The sequence below is a fragment of the Filicampus tigris genome, chromosome 12, assembly GCF_054856515.1.
Source record: "Filicampus tigris isolate MCC_2025a chromosome 12, RoL_Ftig_1.0, whole genome shotgun sequence".
Classification (NCBI taxonomy): domain Eukaryota; kingdom Metazoa; phylum Chordata; class Actinopteri; order Syngnathiformes; family Syngnathidae; genus Filicampus; species Filicampus tigris.
This window is the reverse complement of record NC_141228.1, coordinates 9,343,965-9,371,554: the sequence shown is the minus strand read 5'-3', so window position 1 is coordinate 9,371,554 and position 27,590 is coordinate 9,343,965. Positions and strand designations below refer to the sequence as shown.

The 27,590-nt window shown below is 41.9% G+C and overlaps 1 protein-coding gene across 12 annotated transcripts in view; it reads left to right on the top strand.

The window, feature by feature from the left end:
- ephb3b (eph receptor B3b) overlaps window positions 1-27,212 on the top strand; it is a 55,923-nt gene extending 28,711 nt beyond the window's left edge. For 2 of the 12 annotated variants that reach the window (XM_086046396.1, XM_086046395.1), the window contains 14 exons: window positions 3,131-3,803; window positions 7,085-7,240; window positions 8,112-8,447; window positions 10,902-11,038; window positions 11,658-11,820; window positions 12,061-12,169; window positions 13,700-13,752; window positions 14,083-14,322; window positions 16,589-16,836; window positions 17,010-17,225; window positions 17,924-18,109; window positions 18,430-18,629; window positions 22,686-22,841; window positions 25,677-27,212. In XM_086046396.1, coding sequence (XP_085902522.1) covers window positions 3,131-3,803; window positions 7,085-7,240; window positions 8,112-8,447; window positions 10,902-11,038; window positions 11,658-11,820; window positions 12,061-12,169; window positions 13,700-13,752; window positions 14,083-14,322; window positions 16,589-16,836; window positions 17,010-17,225; window positions 17,924-18,109; window positions 18,430-18,629; window positions 22,686-22,841; window positions 25,677-25,785 — 2,982 coding nt within the window. In that variant the 3' untranslated portion in view covers window positions 25,786-27,212. The remainder of the gene's footprint in view (window positions 1-3,130; window positions 3,804-7,084; window positions 7,241-8,111; window positions 8,448-10,901; window positions 11,039-11,657; window positions 11,821-12,060; window positions 12,170-13,699; window positions 13,753-14,082; window positions 14,323-16,588; window positions 16,837-17,009; window positions 17,226-17,923; window positions 18,110-18,429; window positions 18,630-22,685; window positions 22,842-25,676) is intronic. The other 10 variants (XM_086046398.1, XM_086046399.1, XM_086046397.1 and 7 more) reach the window with 10 other exon arrangements.
- The last annotated feature ends 378 nt before the right edge of the window (window positions 27,213-27,590 follow it).

Sequence of the window (27,590 nt, the reverse complement as noted above, 5' to 3'; positions counted from 1 at the left end):
CACTAAATTCCCTCTGCTCACTTTTGGCATTACAAATCCAATAAAAGCAGACGTATACAGGTATTCAGGGGGTCCTTGGTTTATGATGGAGTTCTGATCCTACGGTGGCTATGTTACCCACATTTTCTTTAAATTGAGTTAGAAAATCTTTGTAAGGGCAGCATTTCCAATACGCCGCTTATCGGATTGCATTAAATTTAGCACATTTATCCAATTTTGGAGGCAGTGAGTGTTTGTGGAGGCAGTGAGTGTTTGTGCCCAGTGTTTATAAGTAACAATGGCTAATAAATGTCATTGAAAGAATGTCAAATGTCCAGATGTGTTACACTTTATATGAGGTAGAAAATATAGTTATTTCCTTCTAAAATGTACAAAATGAAACACAATAAAAATGGTCAGTTGGTAAGAAGTAATTCATTTAATGATTCATGTTGGTATAACTATGGCACCAGTCCCAGATGGGGCAACGTCAAATCTTTTGACTCATCTCTGTGATAACCAACCAAAATTGTACACCAAAATGAGTTTGCTGTTAGTTAAATACTTTAGTGCAAGTAGTACTTTTTGTAGGGTCTTGCGTGCATGAAAATACATATCCTTTATTTTTAAAATGCTTTCGGTGCATCCATCTGTAATGTTTACATCAGCAATATTGTGATAGTACCGATAGCAGTGGGGCGGCACGGTGGTCGACTGGTTAGCACGTCCGCCTCACAGTTCAGAGGTCGTGGGTTTGATCCCGACTCCGGCCTCCCTGTGTGGAGTTTGCATGTTCTCCCCGTGCCTGCGTGGGTTTTCTCCGGGTCCTCCGGTTTCCTCCCACATTCCAAAAACATGCATGGTAGGTTGATTGGACTCTCTAAATTGTCCCTAGGTGTGATTGTTAGTCTCTGTGTGCCCTGCGATTGGCTGGCAACCAATTCAGGGTGTCCCCCCGCCTACTGCCCGAAGACAGCTGGGATAGGCTCCAGCACGCCCCGCGACCCTTGTGAGGATAAGCGGTATCGATAATGGATGATGAGAGAAAATTGATTTAACAACATTTATTTACAAAAAAATTAACTACCGTCAAAGTACAACAAAGGCGTAAACTACTAGGGTAAAATTAGCCAACACAAAACGCTTGTGATACAGCAAGGAGAACAAACAACAAAAAAATCACTTGTCACAAAAAAGACAAGGAAACTCCAATTAAAAGAAACCAAAGATGTACGAATAATCAAACGGAAAACTCTATACCTGACAAAAACACTCAGACAGAAAATCACTCAACTGAAAAAAAAAACCTAGGAAACAGGAACTATGGTGTCTAGAAAATCAATCTCTTTGAGCTATGGTTGCAAGCAACGATGAATAAGCCGACGAAGAGCTGTCGGGGTCGCAGTCCTTTTAAAGTCCTTGATTGCCAATGCGAGGCAGGTGCGGCACCGGAGGACAAGGCCTCCAATTCCACCGCAGACTGAAACAGAACACAATCATGACACCTATGTGAACGTCATTGAGAAGTGCTTTTCATTTAGTTGCATACCGTCGCTGTCCTGTGAAAAACACTAATGACCAATTTTTTGGGGAAAAAAAAAAAATCACACAGCGCGATGTCTGTAACGCAGAAACACCATTTACATAAAAATAAGAACATTTTAAAAACTGGACATAGGGCAGTGACGATATAAGACATTTCTTTATTAACATTTACAAGGCTTGAACAATAAAAAAAAACAACTTCTGCTTACAGAATGTCAAAGGCTGAATCTGATGCTTTAGATAATGTATAATGAGAGTAACATTCTTCATCTGTAAGGATTAACGACTAAACCATAACATTATTACATAAAACATTTGGAGTTTCCTTTGTGGTTTAAATGCGCAGTGCAAATAAACGACGGCTAAGATTACTAAATGAACACACACTGTTGTGTGGAAAGCAGAGCAGGTCCCCCAGCACATACACCCACACAGACACACTATACTCACAGGAATCGCCCTTTGAAGTGAGACCATTTAATTGTGGTGTCCTCATTCGCGACTGAAAATTGCATTCGATTACAGTGTCTTACACTAAAGCTTACAGCCTAGTTTGCGTTCCCTCATTTAATAAAGCTGGTCGTCAAAGTTAAGGAAATTTGAATCCAGTTTTGTCTTTAGTAATTCACCCCTGGGGTACCGTAGTTGCATTGAAAGATGTACAAAAAAAATCAAACAAAACAAGCATGAAGCTCACTCTCTTGATCCTGTCGGAGGATGTCAAAATAAGTGCACCTTAGTTAAAGTGTGATTGGTTATGAAGCAATGTCCTCCAAACAGCCAAACAATTGTTTGTGTTGAACATGAGATGGTCACTGTGGGTGAAGATGTCAGGCTGCTGTAATTTTGATGGTGAGCAATTCGTCCACTATCAGTCATTCGCCAGCGGCCCACCCGCCAGTCCGTAAGTCGCCAGTCCGTAAATATTTCCGTCAGTTCGTCATTATTTCAGGCCTGCCCAGTCTCTCATGCCGTCATCATTATTTTAACTGTGCGTCTGTCATCGCTAAATTAGCTTGTCACTGCTATTTCAGGACCGTCAGTAAAAAAAAATAAAAAAAAGTTTTACTGATGTACGTAAGATAGCTGTAATTTAGTGATTACGGAAGTGCGGTTAAAATAACGATGATTCCGTGATGTACTGACATCTGATGGACCTGAAATAATGACGGGCTGGCAGAAATAATTATGGACTGGGCTTTTGCCCATCATTACTTATGGGCAAAAGTAAGACACTACCAATGTTTTTATTATTGTAGCGTTTTGGAGAACTCCCGCCGTCAGTGTTTCAAATATTTAGCGCCTTTCCATTTGCTCTATATTACAACATATAACAATAATCTTGTGTCCGCTGATAGTGTAGTGGTACACACGCCTGAGTTGTGTGCGGGCAGCGTGGGATCGATTCCCGCTCAGTGACAGTGTCTATGTGTGCCCTGCGACTGGCTGGCGACCAGTTCGGGGTGTAGTCTGCCTTCGCCCATTGACGGCTGGGATAGGCTCCAGCAACTCCCCGCGACCCTATATAGGATAAGCGGTTTGGAAGATGACATGACATGACATGACAATAATCTTGTCTAACCTGTTTGTGTTTCTTTCTTTCTAGTGGGAGGAAGTGAGCGGCTATGATGATGCCATGAATCCCATCCGAACTTACCAAGTATGTAATGTAAGAGAACTCAACCAGAATAACTGGCTACGCAGTGACTTTATCCCAAGGAAGGATGTGCTGCGTGTATATGTGGAGATGAAATTCACAGTGCGTGATTGCAACAGCATCCCAAACATCCCAGGCTCCTGCAAAGAGACCTTCAACCTCTTCTACTATGAGTCCGACTCGGACTCAGCCACAGCAACCAGTCCGTTCTGGATGGAAAACCCATATGTGAAAGTGGACACCATTGCCCCAGATACAAGCTTTTCCAAGCTTGATTCCGGACTGGTTAACACTAAAGTCCGAAGTTTTGGGCCCTTGTCCAAAGCCGGGTTCTACTTGGCCTTCCAGGACCTTGGGGCTTGCATGTCACTCATCTCAGTGAGGGTTTTTTATAAGAAGTGCTCCACCACCATTGCAAACTTTGCAGTTTTTCCAGAAACAGCAACTGGAGCTGAAGCAACTTCTTTGGTGATTGCACCTGGAACTTGTGTCCCCAATGCCTTGGAGGTGTCTGTGCCACTCAAGCTGTACTGCAATGGAGATGGTGAATGGATGGTTCCTGTGGGTGCCTGCACCTGCTCGGCTGGTTTTGAACCAGCCATGAAGGATACGCAATGCCAAGGTGAGTATTTATATGACACGTAGCAAGATGACCAAATCTTACCAATTTGAACCTACTTGACCGGTCATTCATCGACGAAACACCCAAATCTGTGCATTCCAGTTCATAAACAGAAGTCATTACTAAACATGACTACATTTAAGTGTCTTTCCTATCGCTTAATGTGCAACACTGTTCTGTATAAAAGCTCTTATGGAAAAGCCTATTCATCAGCAGACGTTTGCAAAATCAAAGTACTGGCTGCTTTCTGACTCATGGGCTATTTAATGTTATGTGTATCTTCACTAGGGTTGTGGGGACGATAGTAACTCCACACACACACACACACACACACACACACACACACACACACATGCACCCCCCCCCCCACAGCCCCACCCACACACACACACACACACCCACCCCCACACCCCAACACACACACACACACACACGTGTATATGTGTGTATTATAATTTTGAATTGAATCCTGGTCACAAAGGACTGTATATGAATGATGCAACATCAAACCCATGTCGGCAAGACAGAACAATCCACTTTAAATGACACTGTCAGCAGGCGTTTGACCTTCTCACCTTGATTTAGCCAAGGCACCTGGTTGCTAAATAAATGGAAATGCAGGAGAGGCTGCCTATTTATGAAAGCAGGGAGGTCCCTGATGATACTTTCAAGGCTGATGGAGAACACAGCGAGTTCACAGAGGTTGGGAGCAAGGTGAATTTAGCCAAGCAAGGTCTCGTCTGAAATGGAGTGCAGGTGACAGCAGGAGAGAGAAGGATAAATGGAAAGTGTGTGTTGAGGGGTATGGGGGCGTAAAATTAGGCTCAGGTTGTGTAGGACAAATAGAGACAGCAGGATAAGATAAGGGGGGAGCTGGCAAAGTTATTGATGAGCAGAGGTGATGGAGACTTGCCTCTGTATGCACACTTTGTGCATTTTCAGCACAACCACCTTGCTGTAGGGCTTCTGAAGACTCTTTTTTGCAGAGACACAAGTGCTCAAGCGCTTTTCCTGCTCCACATTGAACAGTCACTAGTCAGCACATTAGGGACGCCTGTAAAATCGAATGAAATCCAATACTAGGGCTCTATCATAATTTCAGCTTTTTCAAACGGCACATATATACATTGCACAATTTTTATAGAAACAGTCAGAGAGGTATACATTTAAAAATATGTTTGTTACTGTGGCTGCAGTTTGCACTGGTGTGAAAGTCTCCTATGTTCCTCATAAACTTGTATGGCTCATTGAGCACCCGAAGGCAAAAATCAACTTATTTGGTCTGAAAATGTCTGAAAGTCTGGTCAAGACCAAAAAGCTCCCCAAATCAGACGGAGCTTTATATCCAATGATTCATTAAATTTCCAAACACTGCACTTGTGAACTAGCTCTTGTTTTGGATCTCATCTACTGAAAGAAGTGACCAGTTAGTGCTGCTATGTTGGACTGTAAATGTTTGGAAACTAATTTATTCCTGGCAACAGATGGTTTAGGCCCTGATGACTGGACCCTATTTATTTGAGTCCTTTTTTTTTGTGTCCTCAGATTTTATTTTACTCTATAATACACTTTCCTCCTATGATTTTTTTCCCCGTGTTTCTCATCTAAAGGACAGTATCTCCTTTAGCCCCCCAATTTTTCTCCCTCTCACTCTCTACTACCACCCCCCAACCTCATTTCATTCTAATCTGAAGGCCATTTCTCTCATTAATACACCATCCGACTTACAGTAAGGACGTGCACATTGCTATTAATCGATGAGCCTCTCCTTTCCCTTCCACTCATTTGCTTTGCTATTTCTTTTTCTCTTTGCGCCACACTTTCCAATTTCACCATTCATTTTAATCAGCTTCTTAAGCTCTATGTTCTGCATGAGAGGATAAGACACAGGAGAGTGAGGGAAGGGGGGAACGCTTGCGGGATTAACATTTTCACTGCCTCCACATCTTCTCCCTCTCCCTCCCTTTTTTTTCGAGCCCCCTTTCTCTTTTTCTCTTATTCTTTAGTTGGTTCCTTAGGGGAAAATGGATAAAAGGCAGAGGATGACCTCTTTACTCGCAAGAAGTGATTGATCAGCACTTTAAAACACGGGGAAAAAGCTTAATTTAATGGGGACGCTTCCTCAACCTCTTTGATATGGCTAACATGTTGAAAATCCTATACTTCTAACTCCCTGGAGTTGGGAAATTGCTTATGGTTTTCTTTGTATTGGGGTGAACTAAAATGAACCTGCATGGGATCAGCCAACTGGTGGCCATGCAAGAAGCTGCCTGCTATATGTCAAGGTCACTTTTATGTGTTTATCCAGCACTACTTCCTTTTAGCCAGTTGTGTGGATAACTTTGATTAATGGTTGAAGAACAAACACACTCAGTGCTAATGTACACGACTCAGCCAACTGGAGGCCATGTGCTAATATTGAGTTTTGGGGAAAAGGAACGCGGCAACAGAAGCAATAAGTGGTCCGCTGCTGCGACCTCCAACCTTTTAACAGGAAGCCTAAACCAAAATAAATCAAATTCTGAAGCCATGGTGAGAGACAATTTTATGCAGCTGGATCCATGACGGACATGAGCAACAATGAGCTACATTCATTTCTTGCTATATTACATATTATTTTGAAAAGCCATTCATATTTTAATGAGACATTCCCTCAAAGATATGATGCCCCTAAGTCCTACTAAAAGTTTACCTGCACAGTGTCATTGGTTTTATAGTTAGCCTTAAACAACTACACACACCACATCTGTTAATTGTATCCAGAATCAATCACCAAAGCTTCACTGGCGCAATTGTTAGTGCTGTTGGTCAAAGCTTAGTTCTTTTCTTCAAAAACTCAAGTCAAGTGGGATGGTGGTGAAAGAGATACACTGCATGGTTTGAAGTCAGGCTGAGGACAGGCTGTGTTAAAATACATATTAATATGTTTATATTAAAAATGCACATATTTAATTAGTGCTCATGTTTTGGATCAAAGACCTATGTGCTGAGTTTTTTTGGCTTAATTAGAAACACTCGTCGCAAGTCATGCAATCTCAGACAGTATTTCAAATGTAGGCCACATGATTGCAAAAGCATAGTTGGGGAATTAACTGTGTTGCAAATCCTTTCAAAATGTTGTTTTCATTCAAGGAAGATAGTGAGACATATTTCCTATTTGGAAAATGTGACATATGTTTGACCAAATATGATTGTACATAATCCTGTAATTCTTTTCGGAATCAGTAAATCAGGATTGGTCACACTTTTGCTTTCCATCTTTTTCTTCCTTTCCCCATTAGCTTGCAGCCCCGGCACCTTCAAATACAAGCAAGGGGAAGGCTTCTGCTTGCCTTGTCCCGCAAACAGCCGTGCCAGTGCTGGAGCGGCAAGCATTTGCTCCTGTCGGAACGGTTACTACCGCTCGGACACAGATACACCAGACTCCCCATGCACAAGTAAGTGATGATTGCTTGTGTTTTCATATATATCCCTCTGTCCTTTTCTTCATCACATGAACAGGCCTGTCAAATTTGAAACTGGGGTGAGAAGTGGTTGGACACCTCAATTAATTTTAAAGTCATGGTCATAATGCCTACAATTCCCTTATGGATTTTGGGCCATCAGTAAGTGTTATCACCACTCGGAACAGGAGTTTGTTCCCACCAGGGCACACAGAAGGCAAACACTTCTGCTTGTTTTCCCACTGTTATCAGAAACCTTATCATCCTGGCCCAGCTGCCTTCAAAAAGAAGACTATCTTTCCTCAGTGTTTTTTACAGACTAACCGTGCTGTTATTAAACGCATACATGTACACATAGGAGCTCACTGGAGACCTGGGAAGAATCTACATTTTACAAACGTCTGTTGCTGGTGTGGGGTGGTGTATGGGGATGAGTGTCCCCCAGTGCAATGAGAGATAAGGTTCTGGTAATTGGATAAGAATTGCCAATAGATTCTCTCATTCGCCCTCCATTCCAAATTACACACGCATATGAACACGCACACACACAGACACGCACACACAAACGCAAGGAGTGGAAGTCTTAACTGATCTGGTGGAACAGACTAAATAAGAGGAGGAAAAATACGTTACAATTAATGTGTGAAAACAATACCACGGCAAAAGTGAACATTTGGGGTTCACAAGTTGTTGATTGTAAATATGATTGAATACATTTTAAATTAAAGTGTAATGAAGCAATCTGAACTTTTATTTTCTCATACATGACTGCACTGTCAAAAAGACAAATTTGGATGCACCTATTATACACGGAGATTTAATTCGGACTCAACCTATTTTCCTCATACCATCACGTCTTTTGCAGCTGTTCCCTCCGCCCCACGTAATGTCATCTCGAGTGTGAATGAAACCTCACTTGTGCTGGAATGGAGTGAACCACGGGATCTTGGCGGCCGCGATGACACCTTCTACAACATCATCTGTAAGAAATGCCTGCCTGAACGGGGAATGTGTTCCCGCTGCGACGACAACGTGGATATCTCGCCACGCCACCTGGGTTTGACCCAGCGCAGAGTGGCGGTGCGCAACCTACAAGCTCATACCCAGTACAGCTTTGAGATCCAGGCTGTCAATGGAGTTTCCAACAAAAGCCCTTACACACCTCAGTTTTCTGCTGTGAACATCACCACTAATCAGGCCGGTAGGTGCAACTGTGCAGTTCTGACACAACTTGGTCTTGATATATCTTTGTGATGTATGGACACAATTTTATTTCCCAATATACGTCATTTTAGATCCCGATAACAATATGTATCCCAGTATAGTATTTTTTCACTTCAAATTACATAAAGGATACATAAAAGATACATTTATTGATAAAAAAAACACATTTTATTTAGAAAACACACAAAAAATAAAATATTACTAAAATTAAAATCTAAAACAAATAGCCAGTGTAAAAATAAATACAGTTAAAAATATCTATGTGTGTAACCATTTTTCAAGGCATGCAACAAAATGCAAAGAGTTCAAATAAAAATAACAATAACGTGGTGCTTCAAGTAACATTCAAGAATGTACCATTTAACCAGTAAAAGTACTAATAAACCAACTGTTTCAGCGGTTGAGTTTTGGGAACACAAGTTGCGTCATTTCAGACAAGTGTGTCTCTACGCAGTCCGTGGTAGCGTAAGCATAGCACTAAAGAAAATAAATTGAGCAAAAGGAAAGAAAATCTAGGTTTCACCGAGTAGAAAATCTAAAATGGCTATAGATATAGGGTTATATTGAATAATATGTTTTTAATATGCTGCAGTATGATATATAAAGTTACAATGCACAGCTCTACTACTTATATCTAGCCATACGTGATCTATATAAAACATGTGGGATTTCTTCAAGAAATACTTCATTTTTCAATACAACATTTTTCACACACCCAGAGCTTGCTTTGTTCGACCACTACCCCAAATATCAATAGGGATTGTGTTCATATTCAACATGTTGAATCCTCAATATTCTAGCAACCAACTGTTCCTAACCCACTGTTCCACCAGCCTACAGCAACACCAGTAACTAGGTCAATGTAATCAGCCGTGCTTTTTTGTTTGTTTGTTTGCAGAGAAGATTGTAGGATTATAAAATGCATTTGATGATAGTTATATTGAATGCATTATTTTATCGGTTATTATTAATATTCTATATAATTATTAAATAGTGCAATCTGTCTTGATATATTTAAGGTGAGAGTCTGTAGAGAAGGCTTTTGTAAAGGTTCTCTCTGGCCTCTTAAAAGCTCAGCTTTGGATATATTTGGTCGCTTTGGTAAATTTGCTCTTTCCGTAGGCTTAGACAACATAAGGGTTTATTTGTTCTCCCATCCCCCTATCATCTTCTCTCTGTGGTCTTGTCCTTTACCCTTGAGCCTCTGCTCTCAAAGATGCTATGGGAATTCCTTCTTTTTTTGTGTGTATGGAACCCGAGAGTTCCATAGCCTCTTATGATAGGCCCTCATTGTTTTAGGAGGGGTGCCGCACTACAAGGACAGAACCCAGTGTCTATTCATGGTAGCCTACGTCAGATCAGAGCAGGAGGAGAGGAAAAGAAGGGCATAAGTGCATCATCTGTGATTAGATTATTACCGGTGTAGACCCACGACCTTCCTCACATGTGCATTCAATTTTATGAACCAAAATAAATACAAGGGTGGTGATAAGCCACGGAGGCCACCTCCATGGTTACTTCTACATCTGCTCCTGCAGGACACAGCCTAATCCCTCAGCAGGAGTAAGCAGGGGATCTACCCTGGAAGCATTGTCTTTTGAGAAAGAAAGAGGTGTGGTAGAGGTCTGGGATAGGGTGGGCTTGCCAGGGAGGGAGACAGAAAGACAGAAAAAAGGCTTTGGGGAGCAAAGGAGGGGAGAGGAGGAACAGAAGGATTCCTGGCCCCAGACACAAGATGGATTTAGAGTAGAAAAATGCAAGGGGTGGGGGATCAAAGAACAAAAACTGGGGTTTGCATCCCCTGTTTTAACAAGAATGGGGAGCCTGAAGCGTTTGTGTGTTGGTGAGGAAAGGGAGAGCATTTAAGACAAAGGGGTGATACAATGCTGTAATGCTTATAAAAAGTTAAGACTGACAGACTGCAAAAGGTCAAAGGAAGGTTTTAAGTGCGGAAAAGGGGAGAAGTTTTAAAGCTCATAGTGAGACAATTCAAGTTATGAAACAAAGTTCTAAATGTAGGAGAGAGTGAGTCAGATGTACAGATCAGGCCTGAACTGAGAAGAGTGGGAAGGGAGACCGAGATAGAGATCACTTCACTCGAAAAGGCAAATAAAGCCTGAAAAGTCAGGTGGGTGGTATACCTTCATGTTATATTCATTTTCTGTGTTTATTTGACAATGTATAGTTAGTATATCATTATGCTCAGATCATGGTCCATGAAGTGTCCAGATTTCTGTGTGGTTTTATATTTTACATTTGGCACCCTCTCCCTACCTCTATAAGGCCTCTACATTTTCATCAATAATGGTGATCGATTTTACGAGATGCAACGCTTTGCTTCTTTGAGTAAGCAATAGCCTAGGACTTGAATTCTCCCAATAAAAAACATCTGAAATAGTGTGTTTTGTCTTGCTCATTTTGCCTTTTGTAGCTCCATCTGCAGTACCCACAGTTCACCTGATGGCAGCCACAGCGAGTACTATGAGCCTGTCCTGGCTCCCTCCAGAAAAACCCAATGGAATCATTTTGGATTATGAGATTAAGTACCATGAGAAGGTAAGCACAAATGTAAGTCCTCTAATTCAATCCAATTTCACTGACACTCATGGTCACCGTGTCATCTGTGCATTTGTAAATGAGGGAAACAATGCCACCGCTGATAAACACATGGTTGCAGCGAAGCAAGTCACCATTTTCAATCTTTGTTTGCGTAATCCTCCCTAAATTATTCCCCTCTTTCATTCGCTCCCTGCCTGAGTATTTACTATATCGCCATTCTACTCTGCATTTCTGTGCACCCCTTCTTCTTCTCCCTCTTTGCCTTCCATATTACCCCTAGTCTTCTCCCCATCCTTCCATTAGAAATTATTTTTCAGGGGTGCACAGAACTGTGACTGGAAGTGCCTCAGGGAGTAAACAAAGGCATTCAGTGTATATCTGCTGTTTGTTGTCTTGCCCCCGTCCCAATGGATTAGCAAGACAGCTATAACATGCCTCACTATTTCTGCTTCTTACTTTTTCATTCCCTTCAGTTTTCACCAGTTAACAAAGTGAAATTGGTCAGCCGTGCTAGGAACAGTAGCTCATCGGAGTGGGATGAGGATTAATGATACAACCGAGGGATCGTGTATGGCATTTCTTATGGTGTTTTTCACTCGTTTTCATCATTGGCTATGTCTCTCTACAGGATCAGGGTGAAGCCATTGCTCATACAATGACAGCGCAACGGAGCAATGCCCGCGTTGAAGGTCTTAAGGCTGGCACGCCTTATGTGGTGCAGGTCCGTGCACGAACAGTGGCTGGTTATGGCCGTTATAGCAGCCCAGCTGACTTCAGTACCAACCTGCAAAGTATGTCACTCTCATACCCGTTTTGTCATTCTGGGTTATATAGATTGTAGCAGCAAAACCTCCATAATGGTGACAATATTCCCTAACTGTGGTGGCTTTAAGGCATATATAGCTTGATGGTACTACACCCATTTTGCATACAAAAAGAACCTTCAATGAAGTGGCAAACTGTATAACGGTAACCATTCATAAATTTCACCCCATTGTGATTACAACTTTTCTTTCTCCTTGACCGTCTAGCTGATCCACCAAAATTGTGGCAGGAGCAACTACCCCTCATCGTAGGATCAGCCACTGCAGTCTTTGTCTTCATCATTGCCGTTGTGGTCATCGCCATTGTCTGCCTCAGGTATAAATATGATTCACATATAGTCAGAGCTGGGCACTTGCCCCTTATTTGCCCGTCCGGCCGCGACCCTCTACCCTTGACCTGGGTACACTTCCGGCCACGACCCCCCGGCCATATTCATGAACGCTGTCGGCCCCCGCCCCGTTCCGAACCCCCCTTTTTTGAGTAGCATTACAGTTAGAGGAAAATCACTTAAAAAAAAAAAACGTGGTCCTTTGGAACATGTCCTAATAGTGGGACATTTTGCAGAGGATATTTTCAGTTCAACTTGAATGAACAGAGATAGCTTCAAATGTCATCTTTGTTTATACTGTATGTCCTCCAATCCATCCGAGGGCAGCCTCAGTGAATTACTTGTTGTGTGCCACCTATAAGGCCACTGAATACTAGACAGTCTTGTCAGTCTGTGAATAGTAAACATATTTGATTTAACATGATTTTACACACTGTACACGGTGTGATGGAGTGTCTTTTTGCCCTGGTAGACTTGCAGTGCAGTTTTCTGACCACCCTGAACCCAGATGGAGCCTCCTCTGCAGTGTCTTTTTACAGTATTTGGAGAATAAATGCTGCTCTTCACACCTTTCACAAAGTGGAACATCACTTGGGTTTAAACATATTTGTTTGTCCTTAAACAACTTATTTGTCAAGCAGACTGCCACATGTGTGCGAATATACGTGTGAAAGGTTGGCACCAACCACCGACAGGCGCCCACTCAGTTCCCTTCTCAAGCCTGCTCAGGCAGTGGCTGACAAGCGTGGGCATCGGTCACGCTACAATGAATAATAATCTCCCCGGCTCCCCCTCCACTCACCCCTCCCGCCGCTCCACACTCCTCTATTTTCACACCGTTTCATTGTGTCTCTCGCAGGGTCTCAGCTTAACTACTGCTTCGACTGCCATAAAAGAACACAGAGAAAATAATAACACCAAAACACTCTGTATATTCCGGAACCAAATTAGAATTTGAAACAAGATGTAAATCACCACCGGGAATTATTTCCCTGGTTACTAGTTACACAACAAAGGAAGTACAGAAAGATGTCATTTAAAAAGCCCTGCCCCCTCGCTACGCCATCGTAATTGTAGTCACCGTCCAACCTCCCCAAATACAGATGGGGTAAAATGGAAAATAGGTGCAAACAGAAGGAGAGAAAGGGGTAGGTTGAAAAATAATACAGTGAACTGGATTCAAAACACAGCAAGAGAGCAAGAATCTGATGAGAAACTAAGGCAATTATACAGTTTGGTGAAAGTGAAAGGAAGGCAAACAGTATGTGTCTGTATCTCTAAGTTGCTCATGTTGAAGTTGCAAAGACTGAAATGTTGCTGTTCCAGACAATGTTGTGACACCAGCCAGCACAGATGCAATCCGTATCAATTGTATTCTGTTTCCAAAGCAGTGTGGTTATGCTGTTCCAGACTTCAAAAGTGATCTGTATCCACACTGTCACCATATTTTCACCTTGTTGTTGCGCACACGATTACTGACCTATTATTTTGATATTGTTATTTATGTATTTTTACAGAAAGCAAAGGAATGGTTCAGAGTCAGAATACACAGAGAAACTACAGCAATACAGTAAGTATCTTTGCTGCCATATTTTTCCTTTTTGTGTCATCAATTTAAATAAAAATCATTTTTCCCACTGAGAAATTACTAAGCATCTCTACTCTAAAAAGATGTCTTTTGATGTTTTTATGACCATCAAAAAATCATTGCTACCAAATCCACACCTCAGCTCAGTTCTGTACTGTTTACTAAAGTTGGATGGATTGCCAAAATAACTGACTCATATCATGCCATTGAGAATTGTACCCAGCTGAATTGATCAGTGCTGCTGGATCTCAACATGTGCACCTATTGAACTGAACTTGGCAACGTAGATTCACTCTCCTGTTCTTGCCACTGAATCCCCAATAGTCACTCCGGGAATGAAGGTCTACATTGACCCGTTCACCTACGAGGACCCCAACGAAGCCGTGAGGGAGTTTGCCAAAGAGATTGATGTCTCCTGCGTGAAGATCGAGGAGGTCATCGGCGCAGGTAACCCACCAAAGCTCCTGAGCTACAGGGGGAAGACTGCTAGTCACCTCCAGGCCATACCGTTAGAGGACTTCACACCAAGCGGTACTTTCACTCAATTCATCGGTATGCCCTTACCCCCTTCCCCATCTGACTTGTCACCTCTTAGAAATTCCTCTCTAGTCTCATAGATTTCTCCATATAAATCTGATTCTTTTAATTAGATGTGATTCTCAGAGGCACTCCGATTCCCAGTTTTTTCCCCTCCCAGGGCAGATGTAACACCTTTGTATTAGATGATTGTTTAACTTGTGTTGGGAAAGTTGAGCCCAGTCCTTGGACTGGTTTCACAAAGTGCTTTCATATACATCAATCTCTTTCAAGTTGATTATAAAGCTTTAAACTGCTATATAGCAAAAACAATGTTCCAATTACATTTGATATGTCCATGCAAGCCCTATGCAAGGATGACATCACGGACTACACACGAAGCTATTATTCTGAAGCCAGTAATTCTATTTTTGTGGGGTTTTTTTTTTGGTTTTTTTTGGGGGGGTTGTCATAAAGTTGAGGAAAAGGCAAAACAGCCTACATAGCATGTCCTGAAAACATTTAAAGTCACCTGAACATTGGACTGTGACCCTTCTATCTGGTTATCCTATTTCAGAAATATATACTTTTTTTTTATTTTTGTTCCAAAAAAAAAAAGTGAAAGATTAAAAATCATGCAATATTTACAATAAGTGACCCCACGGTTATTTTACAACTATCATGGAAGATGTACAGTAGATATTTATCTTCTCTGTGATACAGTTGTGAGTTTCATTCAGTCTAGTTTGAAATCAACTGAAATAGTCACTGAGTTTTATGGAACCCTCATTTATGTAACATATTTCTATGATCTAGTCTAAAGTTAATCTTTGTGAAACCATTCCAGGGAACCAGAGAGTAGCTGTGCAAGGACAAGAATATACATATTTTTGTAGAGGGGTATTGCATGGCAAAACATTTCAACAGTCTCTTGACTCAAAGTAAACCAGAGGTTATGCTATATGTGACTGTAATCTCACACTACTTTCAGTTTTGGGTTTCATTTTAAATGCTTTTAAAGTGAGGGGTAAAATGTCAAAAAACACCTTCAGTCAGATGCTTCTAGTTGTGTAACATTTTGTCAGTTTTTCTATGAAGCATCTCCTGGGGCAAATGTGGGCTTTAATACAATTACCATAACTTGTTTAGTTACAGAGTAGCATTGACTTACATTACCCCCAGATTCCCCTGGAGTAAAAGATATTTTTGAAAGGGGCAGGATATAATAGTGACCCCATTGCCAAAATTGGGTGGATTCCGCTAAAGTAATTTGAGACTTAATTCGGCCAAGCTAGTTTTGACTTTCACACACAATCCTTGCACATAATACTTCTTCTGGTTAGTTCCCTCCGTGAAGAGCCTTCCCTGACCCATGTTATGTTGTGGTTGTTTAAGTGGTCAAAATGTTCAATGCATTTGATATACCATATTTTATAGTTATGTCTCTGCTCAGAGTACTGCAGGATTATGCCAAGTGAGCTTGATTTTTCTTATCGTTGTATCTGAGCCAAACTAGAGGGCGTTGTGATGGCAGAGAAGGGATTTCCTACTACTGCTTCTGCTACTACCATTACTACTGCTACTGCTACAACTACTGCGACAGTTCTCCTGCTGCTGAGGCTACTACTTGAAACCCGTTGCTTCCCAGCATTCGCAGTGACAACCCCGTCTTCCATGTCCCCCTCCTCTCCTTTATTCCCCTCTTCCATCCTTACATTTCTGCCTCCGTTGCCCACAACTCCCTTGACTGTGCCACCTTTTGACATGCATTACTGTGGCCATCACGCTTGGTGTAGAATCGAAACGTAAAGCATCCACTGCCCCCAGAACCCCGAAACTTCTATCTCCACCTATCTCTTCTTCCTGTGCTTACTTCTCTGACCCTTCCAAAGCATAGCTCCACCCCCCAGCCCCATAAATGAAACCCTTTCTAATCACTCCCCAATCCACTCCTATCGCCATCACGTACCATTGTTTGTTTCTGCATCAGCTCACATTTCGCATCAAACGCTTTAGGTTACTGGCATATAATCATTATATGCTCCTCCATCATCACCGTCCTTTGACTATGGCCTCGAGTCCTGACTTTCTTGTGCAGTTGCCCCTGTCCCACACCCGCTGCCCTTCCCTGGCTCCTTGGTTCTAACCAGTTGATTGTCCCCTCTGCCCTCTTCTCCCCCACTCTCCTCCACTCTTCCATCATACATCCCTCCCCACCCTTTGTCTCTCTCTCTCTCTGTTTCCATCATTCCTCTCCTGCTTTGCTATTTTGTTCTGGCTGTCACCACCTGGGCTCTCGCAGGAGAGTTTGGTGAGGTATGCCGCGGTCGCCTCAAACTTCCCGGCCGCCGTGAGATCATTGTTGCCATCAAGACTCTCAAAGTGGGCTACACTGACCGACAAAGGAGAGACTTCCTCTCAGAGGCATCTATCATGGGCCAGTTTGACCACCCCAATATTATCCGCTTGGAAGGGGTGGTCACCAAGAGTCGACCAGTGATGATTGTGACTGAGTTCATGGAAAATGGAGCACTGGATTCGTTCCTAAGGGTGAGGACAAATGATGTATTTTGTTTCGGATTCATCAGATATTCATTTTCTTAGACCCTACTCTGTAAATCTTTTCACTAAAAAGAGGAATGATGAATAAAGAAAAGACAAGTATATTGACTTTGTTCTGCAATCCGGTTCAGTTTATGGTAATTTCTCTTTTCGTTTGCCAGCTCAATGACGGGCAGTTCACGGTGATTCAGCTCGTTGGCATGCTGCGTGGCATCGCAGCAGGCATGAAGTACCTGTCAGATATGAATTACGTGCACAGAGACTTGGCTGCCCGTAACATCCTGGTCAACAGTAACCTGGTGTGCAAGGTGTCTGACTTTGGCCTCTCTCGTTTCCTTGAGGATGACCCGACAGACCCTACCTACACAAGCTCACTGGTAAGCTTCTATAATGTGTGTGTGTGTACGTGTAATGCATCTAACATTTTTTACTTCAATAAATCATTTATTCATAAATAAATGATATATCTGAGCCCAACTCACTTTGTCTGTTTCTAACACCAACAGTAACCTGTTTAATGACAGTTAGCAACATCAACCTCTACTTTACTTGAGGGGTGACTTTGGCTCATTTGGTAGAATGGGTTGTTCACTGACTGAAGGGTCAGTGGTTGAAATCCCGGATCCAACTCTCTGCTGTCGAAGTGTCCTTGGCAAAGACATTGAAACCTGAATTGCCTCCTGTTTGGCATTGTCAATGAGAAACAGTTCTCAACTGCCTGGTTGAACAAAGAATGAATGAACTAATGAATTAATTTTAAAAATCATTTATTGTTGATTTTATTGAATAAAAAAAGTAATAAATGCAGTAATAGCAATAAAAACTGTAGCATGTTCAGCTAATCAGTAAACATTATTTGCCATACATTCCATTTGACATACATGTACTGTACATATTGTTGTTATCCAAACTTCATATGTTCTTACATGTCATTGTTTTGTGGCCATGCTACTAACCTTGTGTGTTGTACGCCTTGCACCCGTGTGTTTGTGCATAAATGTTTCCTTGCATTTATCTCACACTCTCTTTTCCTCTTGTATGTGTGTGACTCTGTGTTTGTGCTCCATCCCTCCAGTATTTCATGCTCACCTACTCATTCGCATATCCACAGGGAGGGAAGATTCCTATTCGATGGACTGCACCGGAGGCAATTGCCTACAGGAAGTTCACCTCAGCAAGTGATGTGTGGAGCTATGGCATTGTCATGTGGGAAGTGATGTCATATGGAGAGCGGCCGTATTGGGACATGAGCAATCAAGATGTAAGCTCATAAAATGACATGTGCAAATGTATTTCTTAAGATGGTCAAAGGTTTCTGTTTAACTACATTGCATACTTGGAATACTTTGTTATCTTTCGGTATCACTATTCTGGATTTTCTGCCTTCTGAACACTTTTTCTATATCAACCTACCCACAACTAACATTCTATCTACTTCTTTAACCACAAGCCTTTCCTGATTATATTTTCTGTTATTTTTCTCATTTCAGTTTTTTTTTTTTTTTTTCTGCTTTCCCTTACCGCCACAAAGTATTTGGCAAGTGGAGGTCACTGTTGTTTTACTTTATGATTATTCCACAGGTGATCAATGCAGTCGAGCAGGACTACCGACTGCCTCCGCCGATGGACTGCCCCACAGCACTACATCAGCTCATGTTAGACTGCTGGGTGAAAGAGCGCAACCTACGGCCAAAATTCACCCAGATAGTTGCCACCCTGGATAAGCTAATCCGCAATGCCGCCAGCCTCAAAGTGGTCACTAACAGCACACAGTCTACTGGGTAAGTAGGAAGATTGGTTCAGAAATATCAGGAATTAATGTTCGCTTTTATAGGTTCCTTAAAATAAAAATTCCTAGCTGTTTTCTCGATCAGACTTAGATGACATCATGGCTTCAGTCATGCAACTACTTAAGACACTATGTATTACTTACACATAACCCAGAGCTACCGCAATAGTGTATTCTATTGTGCAAACACTCAAAGGGTCACCATTTTCCGGTATGTGGGCCAGTATGTGTATCTAAATCAGTCACTTAAAGAAATGCATTTGCTAACGAAGAGCTCATTTGTGCTCTTTTTGCAGTCCGTAGCACTGCCGTTATTCACTAGCTGTTTCTTGGAAAGAGTTCGAAGGATAGACGGTGGTAGAGTTTGAGTGATTGGGATTGGGGTGGGGGTGACCTACCTATCTGTCCCTGCATTAGGGTCTTTATGTCCTGAGGGGGGTCTGCAGACAATCCTGGGTTGTGCTCATGGGGGAAACTAGGGTCTCGGTTGGCCACTGTAATGCCGTTCTTAGAAGATTAAGCTTGCGGTTAATTAGCTCGATTAAGGCGATGCAAAAAGAAGATGGGAGCGCCTTTTAATTAGCCACTAACAAGATTTAAAACGGGCCAGCAGAGAGGTGGCCTCCTGCCGACAAATCTGCAAGTGGGAGAGACTATCGTCCTGTTTGGCATTGAAGGCTAGCTTGGGGCTACCTAACATAGTTGGGCAAAAAGTTCTTAGTATCGTGTACTTTGTAAAATCGGCATGTTTGACATCATTACAGACTGCGCCATAGGGTGTCAGAGTAATGAGCAATACTATTTGTAATAGTGTTATGTGTACTTAGTGTTATGGCTCACATTGCATTTGGCTATTTATGTATTTTTCTTTCAACTGTTGCTTCTCTCTTAAGATTTACAAACAGAAATTGGAAACAGCCACTGCTTTGCAGTCCTAAAAAAAATAATGACCTAAGTTTGGAGAAACTGTCACAGTTCTAAGCGTTTTAGTTGTAGCCAGTCTCATCACCATTGGAGAGACTCGGACATTACCCTGCGTTCCAACTGTGCTCCTACTGGTCTATTGCATGTGGCCAGCAACATACTGGATCTTTTTGAAGCTAACTTTAGAGAAGGAACACCAACAATACCCCATTAAAGAAGAGCCCTGGTCTGGCTTTAATGACAGCCTGAGGCCTTGAGCACCGAAGCATAGCTCTTATTAAAAATCACTCAATCTACACCACTCAATGGAGCCTCTGTATCACAGTTATTAGCTACAGTTCTTTGCCTGTTCTCTTTTTTTCCACCGTTCTTCATTCCTCTTTTAATTGTTAATGAATCAAATGCCATCAAAAAGGATGACAGGAATCAACAGAGCAGAGAGAAGGGGAGACAGTAGCACTCTTTCTCTCTGGGTCCTCCAAGTTCTTTCTCCCTGCAAACTCTTTCCCTCAACAACCCCCCCCCCCCCCCGCCCCTACTCTTCTCTCCCACCTTTTTTCATCCGCTCCACTTTTCTCTGAGTTGTTACAGTTTTATTAAACTTCCAAGGTGGGCAGTCTATCTGGAGCAGTCATCAGCAAAGGGGCTTGAGTTGCTCTTTAAAAAGGGGACCTCCTTTGGCCTGTTGTGGAATACTGTATGGGTAAAGAATTGTGCAAACAATTGCAGGGATAAATCAGCACAGTATATCAACATGAATATACACAATATAGTCACTCATAATTATCCATTAGTGGCAATCAGGTAATGCATACTGACCTATATAATGCTAAACCTTGTTTGATTGAAAAAAAAAAATCGCACATAATGTTAACCCAGATTGGTGCCTAAATACAACCCTTCAAATGGTACTTCATGCAGTAAATACATTCACAAAGACAAAATTAGAATAAGTCTACCCACCACATATTTCCAGGTTTTTGCAGTGAGTTGTTTCCCGCTATCTCATGAATACCCACCGATTTCACTAGCGCTCACCAAAATTGAAAGCTGTTACTTTTTTCACTAGCGCTCTCCAAAATTGAAAGCTGTTACTGAAAATGTTGCTTTCCATTTTCATTCATAGATTTTTTTTGGTGGATTTGAATTCTCATTTCAAAGCAGAGGTGGGCATTCCATCAGACTGACAGACCGGCCCGTTAGTCCGTCATGACGGATGCCTGTTTTGCTGGCGATTGATGAATGACGGGACACTTTTTAAAAATGACGGACAGACGCACTGACAGAAGTGGATTTTCGTCCGTTCTTGTAATCATCACCAACCGTGTCCACCAGTGACGGATCTCTCAGTCATCACTGACGGACGTCTATTTTGATTACATTTTTTTGGGGTGGGGGGTGAGGGGCGGTAAGGACAGGTTGACGAATGAAGGACGGGTAGCACAACAGCTGATGGATGACAAATGACAAACCATTCAAACTTAGTAAAATGTCCACCTCTGTTTAAATGGTTTTCCATACTCGCCCAGCCTTTTATCATTCCAATGTTGTCTGGACCCAAAGGATATTTCCCCCAGTGTAACAGCATTTTATGCTAAAGACCTAAAAACACCTTTTTTTACTGCCTGTTGTCCAACATTTGTCACTCTTAAATAGGGTTGGGCATCGTTTGAATTTGGACGATTCCGGTTCCGATTCCGGTTCTTTGATTCGATTCCGGTTTCTAACAAAACAAAAAAAAGTTATTCAGAGTTATTTTTTGGACAAATCACATGAACTTCACCGTTCTTCAATTTCATGAACTTTTTACTATTTGTGAAATTTACCATGGATTATTCAAAGGGATGTTTTTACCTGTATATTTATTTTAATACATTTTTTGTATTATTATTTATTTTTCACAACAGCTTTATTTTTGAGAAGTTCAAGACAATACAATAATGCAGCTGTTACTGAAAACATGCTACAGAACATCAACTGATTGGCTAACCTTGTCATGCTTTGGAGAGAAAATATTTATGACAAACACAACGCTGCATTTTATGGGCAAGCAAAGAAAGTCTATCTACTCCAACCAGTCAATCTAAACATATGACGTATATGAATGTACAGTGTTTATGTATATGCTGCAGCTGCGTATGCTATAAGCTAAATATTAGCTGGATATGTGCATTTGTGTTTTGAACTTGTTGGTTCAATGTTGCCATTAGACATACTTAGCTGATTCTGACTTTTGGGTTATAAGCTGCATTGCGTCAGTTCCATGGCTAGGCGTCAGACGAATGAGCCTGCCGGGCCGGCCCGGGCAGGATCACCGACCCCGCAAAGGGCGACTGCTGCCACCGTGGCGGCTGCTGGGGAGATCCGTGGGCAGGGCCGGGCGAACGGCCAGAGTCGCCGGCACCGCGGCCCGCGCTTGCCGGCCGGTACGAAGCGAGCGGAGCTGCTGACCGAGAGGACCACGGCAGCTCGAGTGGAGGCGAACTTCAGTGCTATTGCGACGCAGCTTCGGCGGCAGGAGCGCACACACTTTTTTTTTTTTAATCGGTTGTACTTTGTTCGTAGCTCTTCCGCGCGGCTAACTAGGAATCGAAACTTAGCACAGACATTCTAAAATCTGAATGGTTTCGGGAGAACTGGAGTGATGGATCCGGTTCCACTCGATGCCCGATTCTCAGTGCCCAACCCTACTCTTAAATATACACAGTGGGACAGTTGTCGTGCCAGTATTCTGACTTAATATTTGCAAAGACCAAATGCTACATCTACTGTCTGACTATTTTTTGGTAATTCCATTCCAAAAGTACTTGTTATATTCATCATATATCTAAGATCATTTGTGAACATACACCTCCCCTCACCAGCTGCAGCGCCAGCATCCACCAACCAAACCTCCAGCCAGTCTCTCCACTCATTAAAGTGACATCCACCTAACTCTATCCCCTCACACACATGCACAACAATATGTGGCGGGGAGGAGAGAAGAGAGGAGGAGAGGTGGTGAGGTGGCGCTCAGCAGGGAGGCATTTTGGGGGGTGTTAGGTTGGCCGATAGAGGCAATGGAGTAACCACCTTAACCCTCTCTCTCTTTCTCTCTCCTCCTTACCTGCCTTCCACCACGCAGGGTATCCCAACCTTTGCTTGACCGCTGCGTACCAGACTATACAACTTTCACCACTGTGGGAGACTGGCTGGACGCCATCAAGATGAGCCGCTACCATGACAATTTCATCAATGCCGGATTTGCTTCCTTTGACCTGGTTGCCCAGATGACAGCAGAGTGAGTGGAGTCAATTCAGCTAATCAGGCCTAAAGTGATTGATCTGAGGTTGAGAGCAAAATGTGTGGAATGCAGCTTGACCTTGCCAGAATTTTAAAAAGGCTCATGGCGAAATTAAACATGATGAGGTGGTGATGATAGTGAAGAAGCATTCATGGTGTAAGTTTAGCGCATGAATAGCGATAACAAATGATGGAAATATGGCACGACTCACACAGTAACACATTATGAATTGCTTTACTGTGCTCCATTTTCAAATATACAGTATCATTTAACCCATTAAAGCCTGAAGCCCCTCATGAGACATCGCTCTAAAACCTACGGTAATCTTGGAGTCACCCTTGAAAACCTGACATTTTCGCCACGTACAAAATATTGTCTCAGGCCTTGTAGCAGATAAGCACAGGGGCTGAGATAATAGTACATAATTCCCCCCAAAAATGAGAGCTTAGACATGTGGCTTTTACACAGGGCCGAGTTTATTCAACTTGACTGTTTCAATCGAAGATGCAAGTGAAGCACTATTTAAAAACAAACAAAAAAATCGAGTGGTAATTACCGTGCTGCATTCTCTTACAAAGCCATTGAAGTCGTCATTGTCTACGAACATATATCTTAACCATACATCACGTTTCAATGGTTTCATGGCTTTAAAGTCCGCGAGCGTGCCGTCTATACATAATTTATATATAACTATATATAACTTGTTTACTTTTTGTTTTTCACCACTACCACTTCCTGTTTTATGTTATTCATCATACCGTGACTTATATCAGACCCCCTGCGATCGACTCTGCCTCCATTACTCCTCGAAAAAATTCTGGATATCCTCTGACAACTCACGATACCGTCACATGTATATTCTGATGCATTTCATTGGCTAAGAGACTGAGAATTGGATTAAAAAAAGAAAATGATGTATACACTCTCCCATCTTTAAAGGGAGAAAACATGCAACAGCGCTCCCGGCTTTAGTGGTAGAAACGCGGGTATGCAGTCCTAAATGGGTTTAACTCAGACTCATATTGTCTGTTTTTTCCCCCCAGCAACTGATTGTTGACCTTGAAAATTCACCTGCCTCCTGCTGCTGTTTACAAAGAGGAAATTATGTAATGGAACTCATGAAACTAGGAGGCCGGTGATGATCAAGTAAATGAATTAGGATTGTAATGATAAATAAATCTTCCTCATTAGCCGCGTAATAGGCACTAGAGGTGGGGGTAATTTGTTTCAATTTGGTCAGGCTGACAGGTGTGGTGTACTGTGGCTCTATGTTGCCCCAAATGGCCAGTAATTCCTTTAATGGCACCCATTTATTTTCATTTCATCCTCTGTCACTGTGCTGATGGGGATGACAAACTATGAAAAAACACAAACCTTACTGTATTTGTGCGTAGTTGAAGTGATACGCCCTCAGTTAGCTTTGGAGAGGATGAACAAGTGGTGTGAATATGTGTTCGCGTATGGGCACACTGTATTTGCATCTTTGTGTTCCGGGTTGGGCTCACATATAAAGCCAAAAGTCAAGCACAGTGTTAGGTATCTGAGTATATAATATTAGATTATCTACTATTTGTGTGTGATTGAACGGAGGGAACTAAGTCTGTGGCAGAGCCCAACAGTAAACTAATCGTTGCCCCAGAGGGATTGGATTAGACCCTCTTAAGTAATGATGATGCTCTCTCCCAGGCCTTGAAATGAGTGTATTTACCTGCATAGAAACCTCAAACAAACAAAAAAAAAAGGTCTCTAAAACCATGCCTTCATCAAGCAGTAAAGTGGATCACAAAATGTAGATTTGAAATTAAGGGTTGTGTAGGCAGAGTCGTGATGTTGTCTCTTCTAAATGGGACCTGCACAGACATTTTGCACGGCATAAACTCAAATGAGAAAAATAGCGCTTCTTGTAATTTATTCATAAATGAATCATAGGATGTACTTTCTCACTTTTCTGATTTACTTTTTGTAAAAATATGTCAAATGTAGCAAAAAAATGTCCTTCATTTTCTGTATACTGGTACGTTGTGCTGCAGACAGAATTAAAATCAAGTGTATGTATATGTATATTTGTGTGTGTATATACACTCTAAAAACAGTTGGTTTAAAAATAACACAATTTTGGGTCAAACATGGACCAATCAACTACTTGGGTCAATTTGATCCAACTCCCTGGGTTGTTTTTGCTGAAAACTGCCCGCTTTGGGTCCAATTGGACTGTTTTGTAAAACACAACGCAAGAAAGTGGGTCAAATTGACCCAAATAGTGGATCGGTTCATTATTTTATTTTATTTTTTTTCAATAACTTTTTCTTCTTTTTTCTTTTTTGGAAGATCCTTGGTTACAATCCATGGTGTTTTGTCTTTTTTGTTTTAATTATTGTGCATGATGATTCTCTTCTCCACTTTTCATACCCTTTACAACTTTTACCCAATGAAAACATAAAATCTCTTGGATGGTACGTGTACTTTTTAGAAACTTACGGTAAGCTTTCGCGCATGTCAGACGGCTCTAACGTTCAGCTGCCTAACAGTAGCTGCACTTGCGATTTAATCATTAGCTGTAACTTTCTGGCAGTTTAACTCATGCCCTTTTGCTCACCTGCCAAGCAACAGCAGCATGTTCCCGCATTTCCCGTTTTGTTGACTTAAACTGAAGGAGGCATTTTATGGGTGCTGACCAAGCCGGTGGATCATTCTGCCTGTGTTTACTTGTGACTGAAATTAGATTTACAGTTCAATATTGGAAATGTGATGTTTGGTTGATTTTATTGTTTTATGACCAAACCACCTGCACTCACTCTCCCTTCTTCCTCTTTTACTCTTTCCACCATTCAGGGACTTGCTGCGGATAGGAGTTACATTGGCTGGCCACCAGAAGAAGATTCTAGGTAGCATTCAGGACATGAGATTACAGATGAACCAAACACTTCCTGTCCAGGTGTGAGGAAACAGACACCCGCAGCGGTGCAGTTGCAAGACGGCCAGTTTGAGGAAGAAAAGGGGAAGGAACCGTGCCAGATCGAGCCATTGGAAAATTCCAAGCTGCCTGACCCATCTCTCCCAATTAGACACTACAAAACTGACTTGCAGTGCCTCAAACTTGTTTACTTTTTGTTTTTCACCACTACCACTTCCCGTTTTATGTTATTCATCATGTACTTGTTTCTATTCAATCACAATTTATGTGTGTTCTGAAAGAGGGGTCAGTTTACCCATCCTGTTTGAGCCTCACCAGCTCTGGTGTAGGCTTGACTTTGCATGATTGTGTGATTTAGGGAGCTTGGCTTTGGTAAGTGAAATGTCACAGTGATCCTGATGTGAGAGCCCCCTTCCCTCTGCCCCGCAATGCAGCTTTGATGGACAAAATCCAATAGCAAAGAATGAACATGCTGGAAGACAAAAACTAAAAGGAGACACAGGACAATTCTTTCCCTGACGTTGTTTCACTGTGCATGTGTTGTCCTCCATCTTCATATTGAAGGTGAGTTATCTAAAAGGGCACTTGCTGAAGAATGGTGAGGTACTATGATTGACTGAAGTCAAACACCGGGTTAATCGTGGAGCATTGGCAAATGCTTGTTTAAGGACAGTTGGACTCTTGTTGACCTGAAGGAGGGGTTTGACAAGATCAGGATCACTTGCTCATCAACTGTTTATTTTTTTAGTCCACATCAAACTTTTTCCATTCTTTTTGACTTTCTTACATTTTGGGAGATTTGTGGTTTCAAAATGGCTGGTCAAACTGAAATACCCCAAGTGGACTCTTTCTGTGAACCGGGGACACAAGGACTGTGGCAACACAATAGACAGACCACTAGGCCTTTTTAGTGTGTGTGTGTGTGCGCGTGTGTCTGCGTGCGTGTGTGTACGTATGTGTAATTAAGTGTGCTTGGATGTGCAGGTGTGTCACGTTGCACACAAGTATACTGTACAATACAGCTTCCGCTATTTGCCACTGTGGAGAATTAACGCATGAACTGAACCATGACAAGGAGCAATTATATCTGGAACAATTATGCTATATTCTGTGGACAACTGTTAAAAACATCCTTTTTTTATGGAATCACAAGGTCAACTTTGGAGAAATATATAGATGCATATAAGGTATGCAGAGAAACCTATTGTGGACAACTTTCTACTTACTAGTACCTGGATTCAGAAATAATCAAAATTATTGTTTTAATTTGTTGACATCCTTCCCTATGTATTTATTTGTGCCCCACCCCCTCTCCCACACTTCCCTACCACTACTTACCAGATGGATCACAAGACCATTTGGGAAAGTGGACTAGAAACAATCAGATGGAAACGCAAAGAGGATTCAGCTGATGAATTGATGATGATTAAACAAAATAAATGACATATACAGTACATTGCCTATTGTATTTTTGTTGTTGTTCCAAAACGCAAGTACATGTTTTGTCAGGACCATTGGATAAGTAACTATAAAATAACAGATTCCTTGGCAATGTGAAATGAGCTGAAGGCATAGGGATGAAGAGAAAGAAGCGTAAGGGTGCTCTAGTCACAGGAAATAGTTAAAACTACAAACCTCATGTTGATCCTTAGAGAAAATTCACCTACCTTCGAAACCCCTTTTCAAAGTACTTGTTTGTAATCAACTTATTTTAGCATGCTTAGCATACAGTAAGAGTTAGGTCAAGCTTAAGTACATTCATCAACTACCCATGAGAAGAGTTCCATGCAAAGATCTTCAATAAACTTCAATAGAGAATCTCGAGCTGTCAG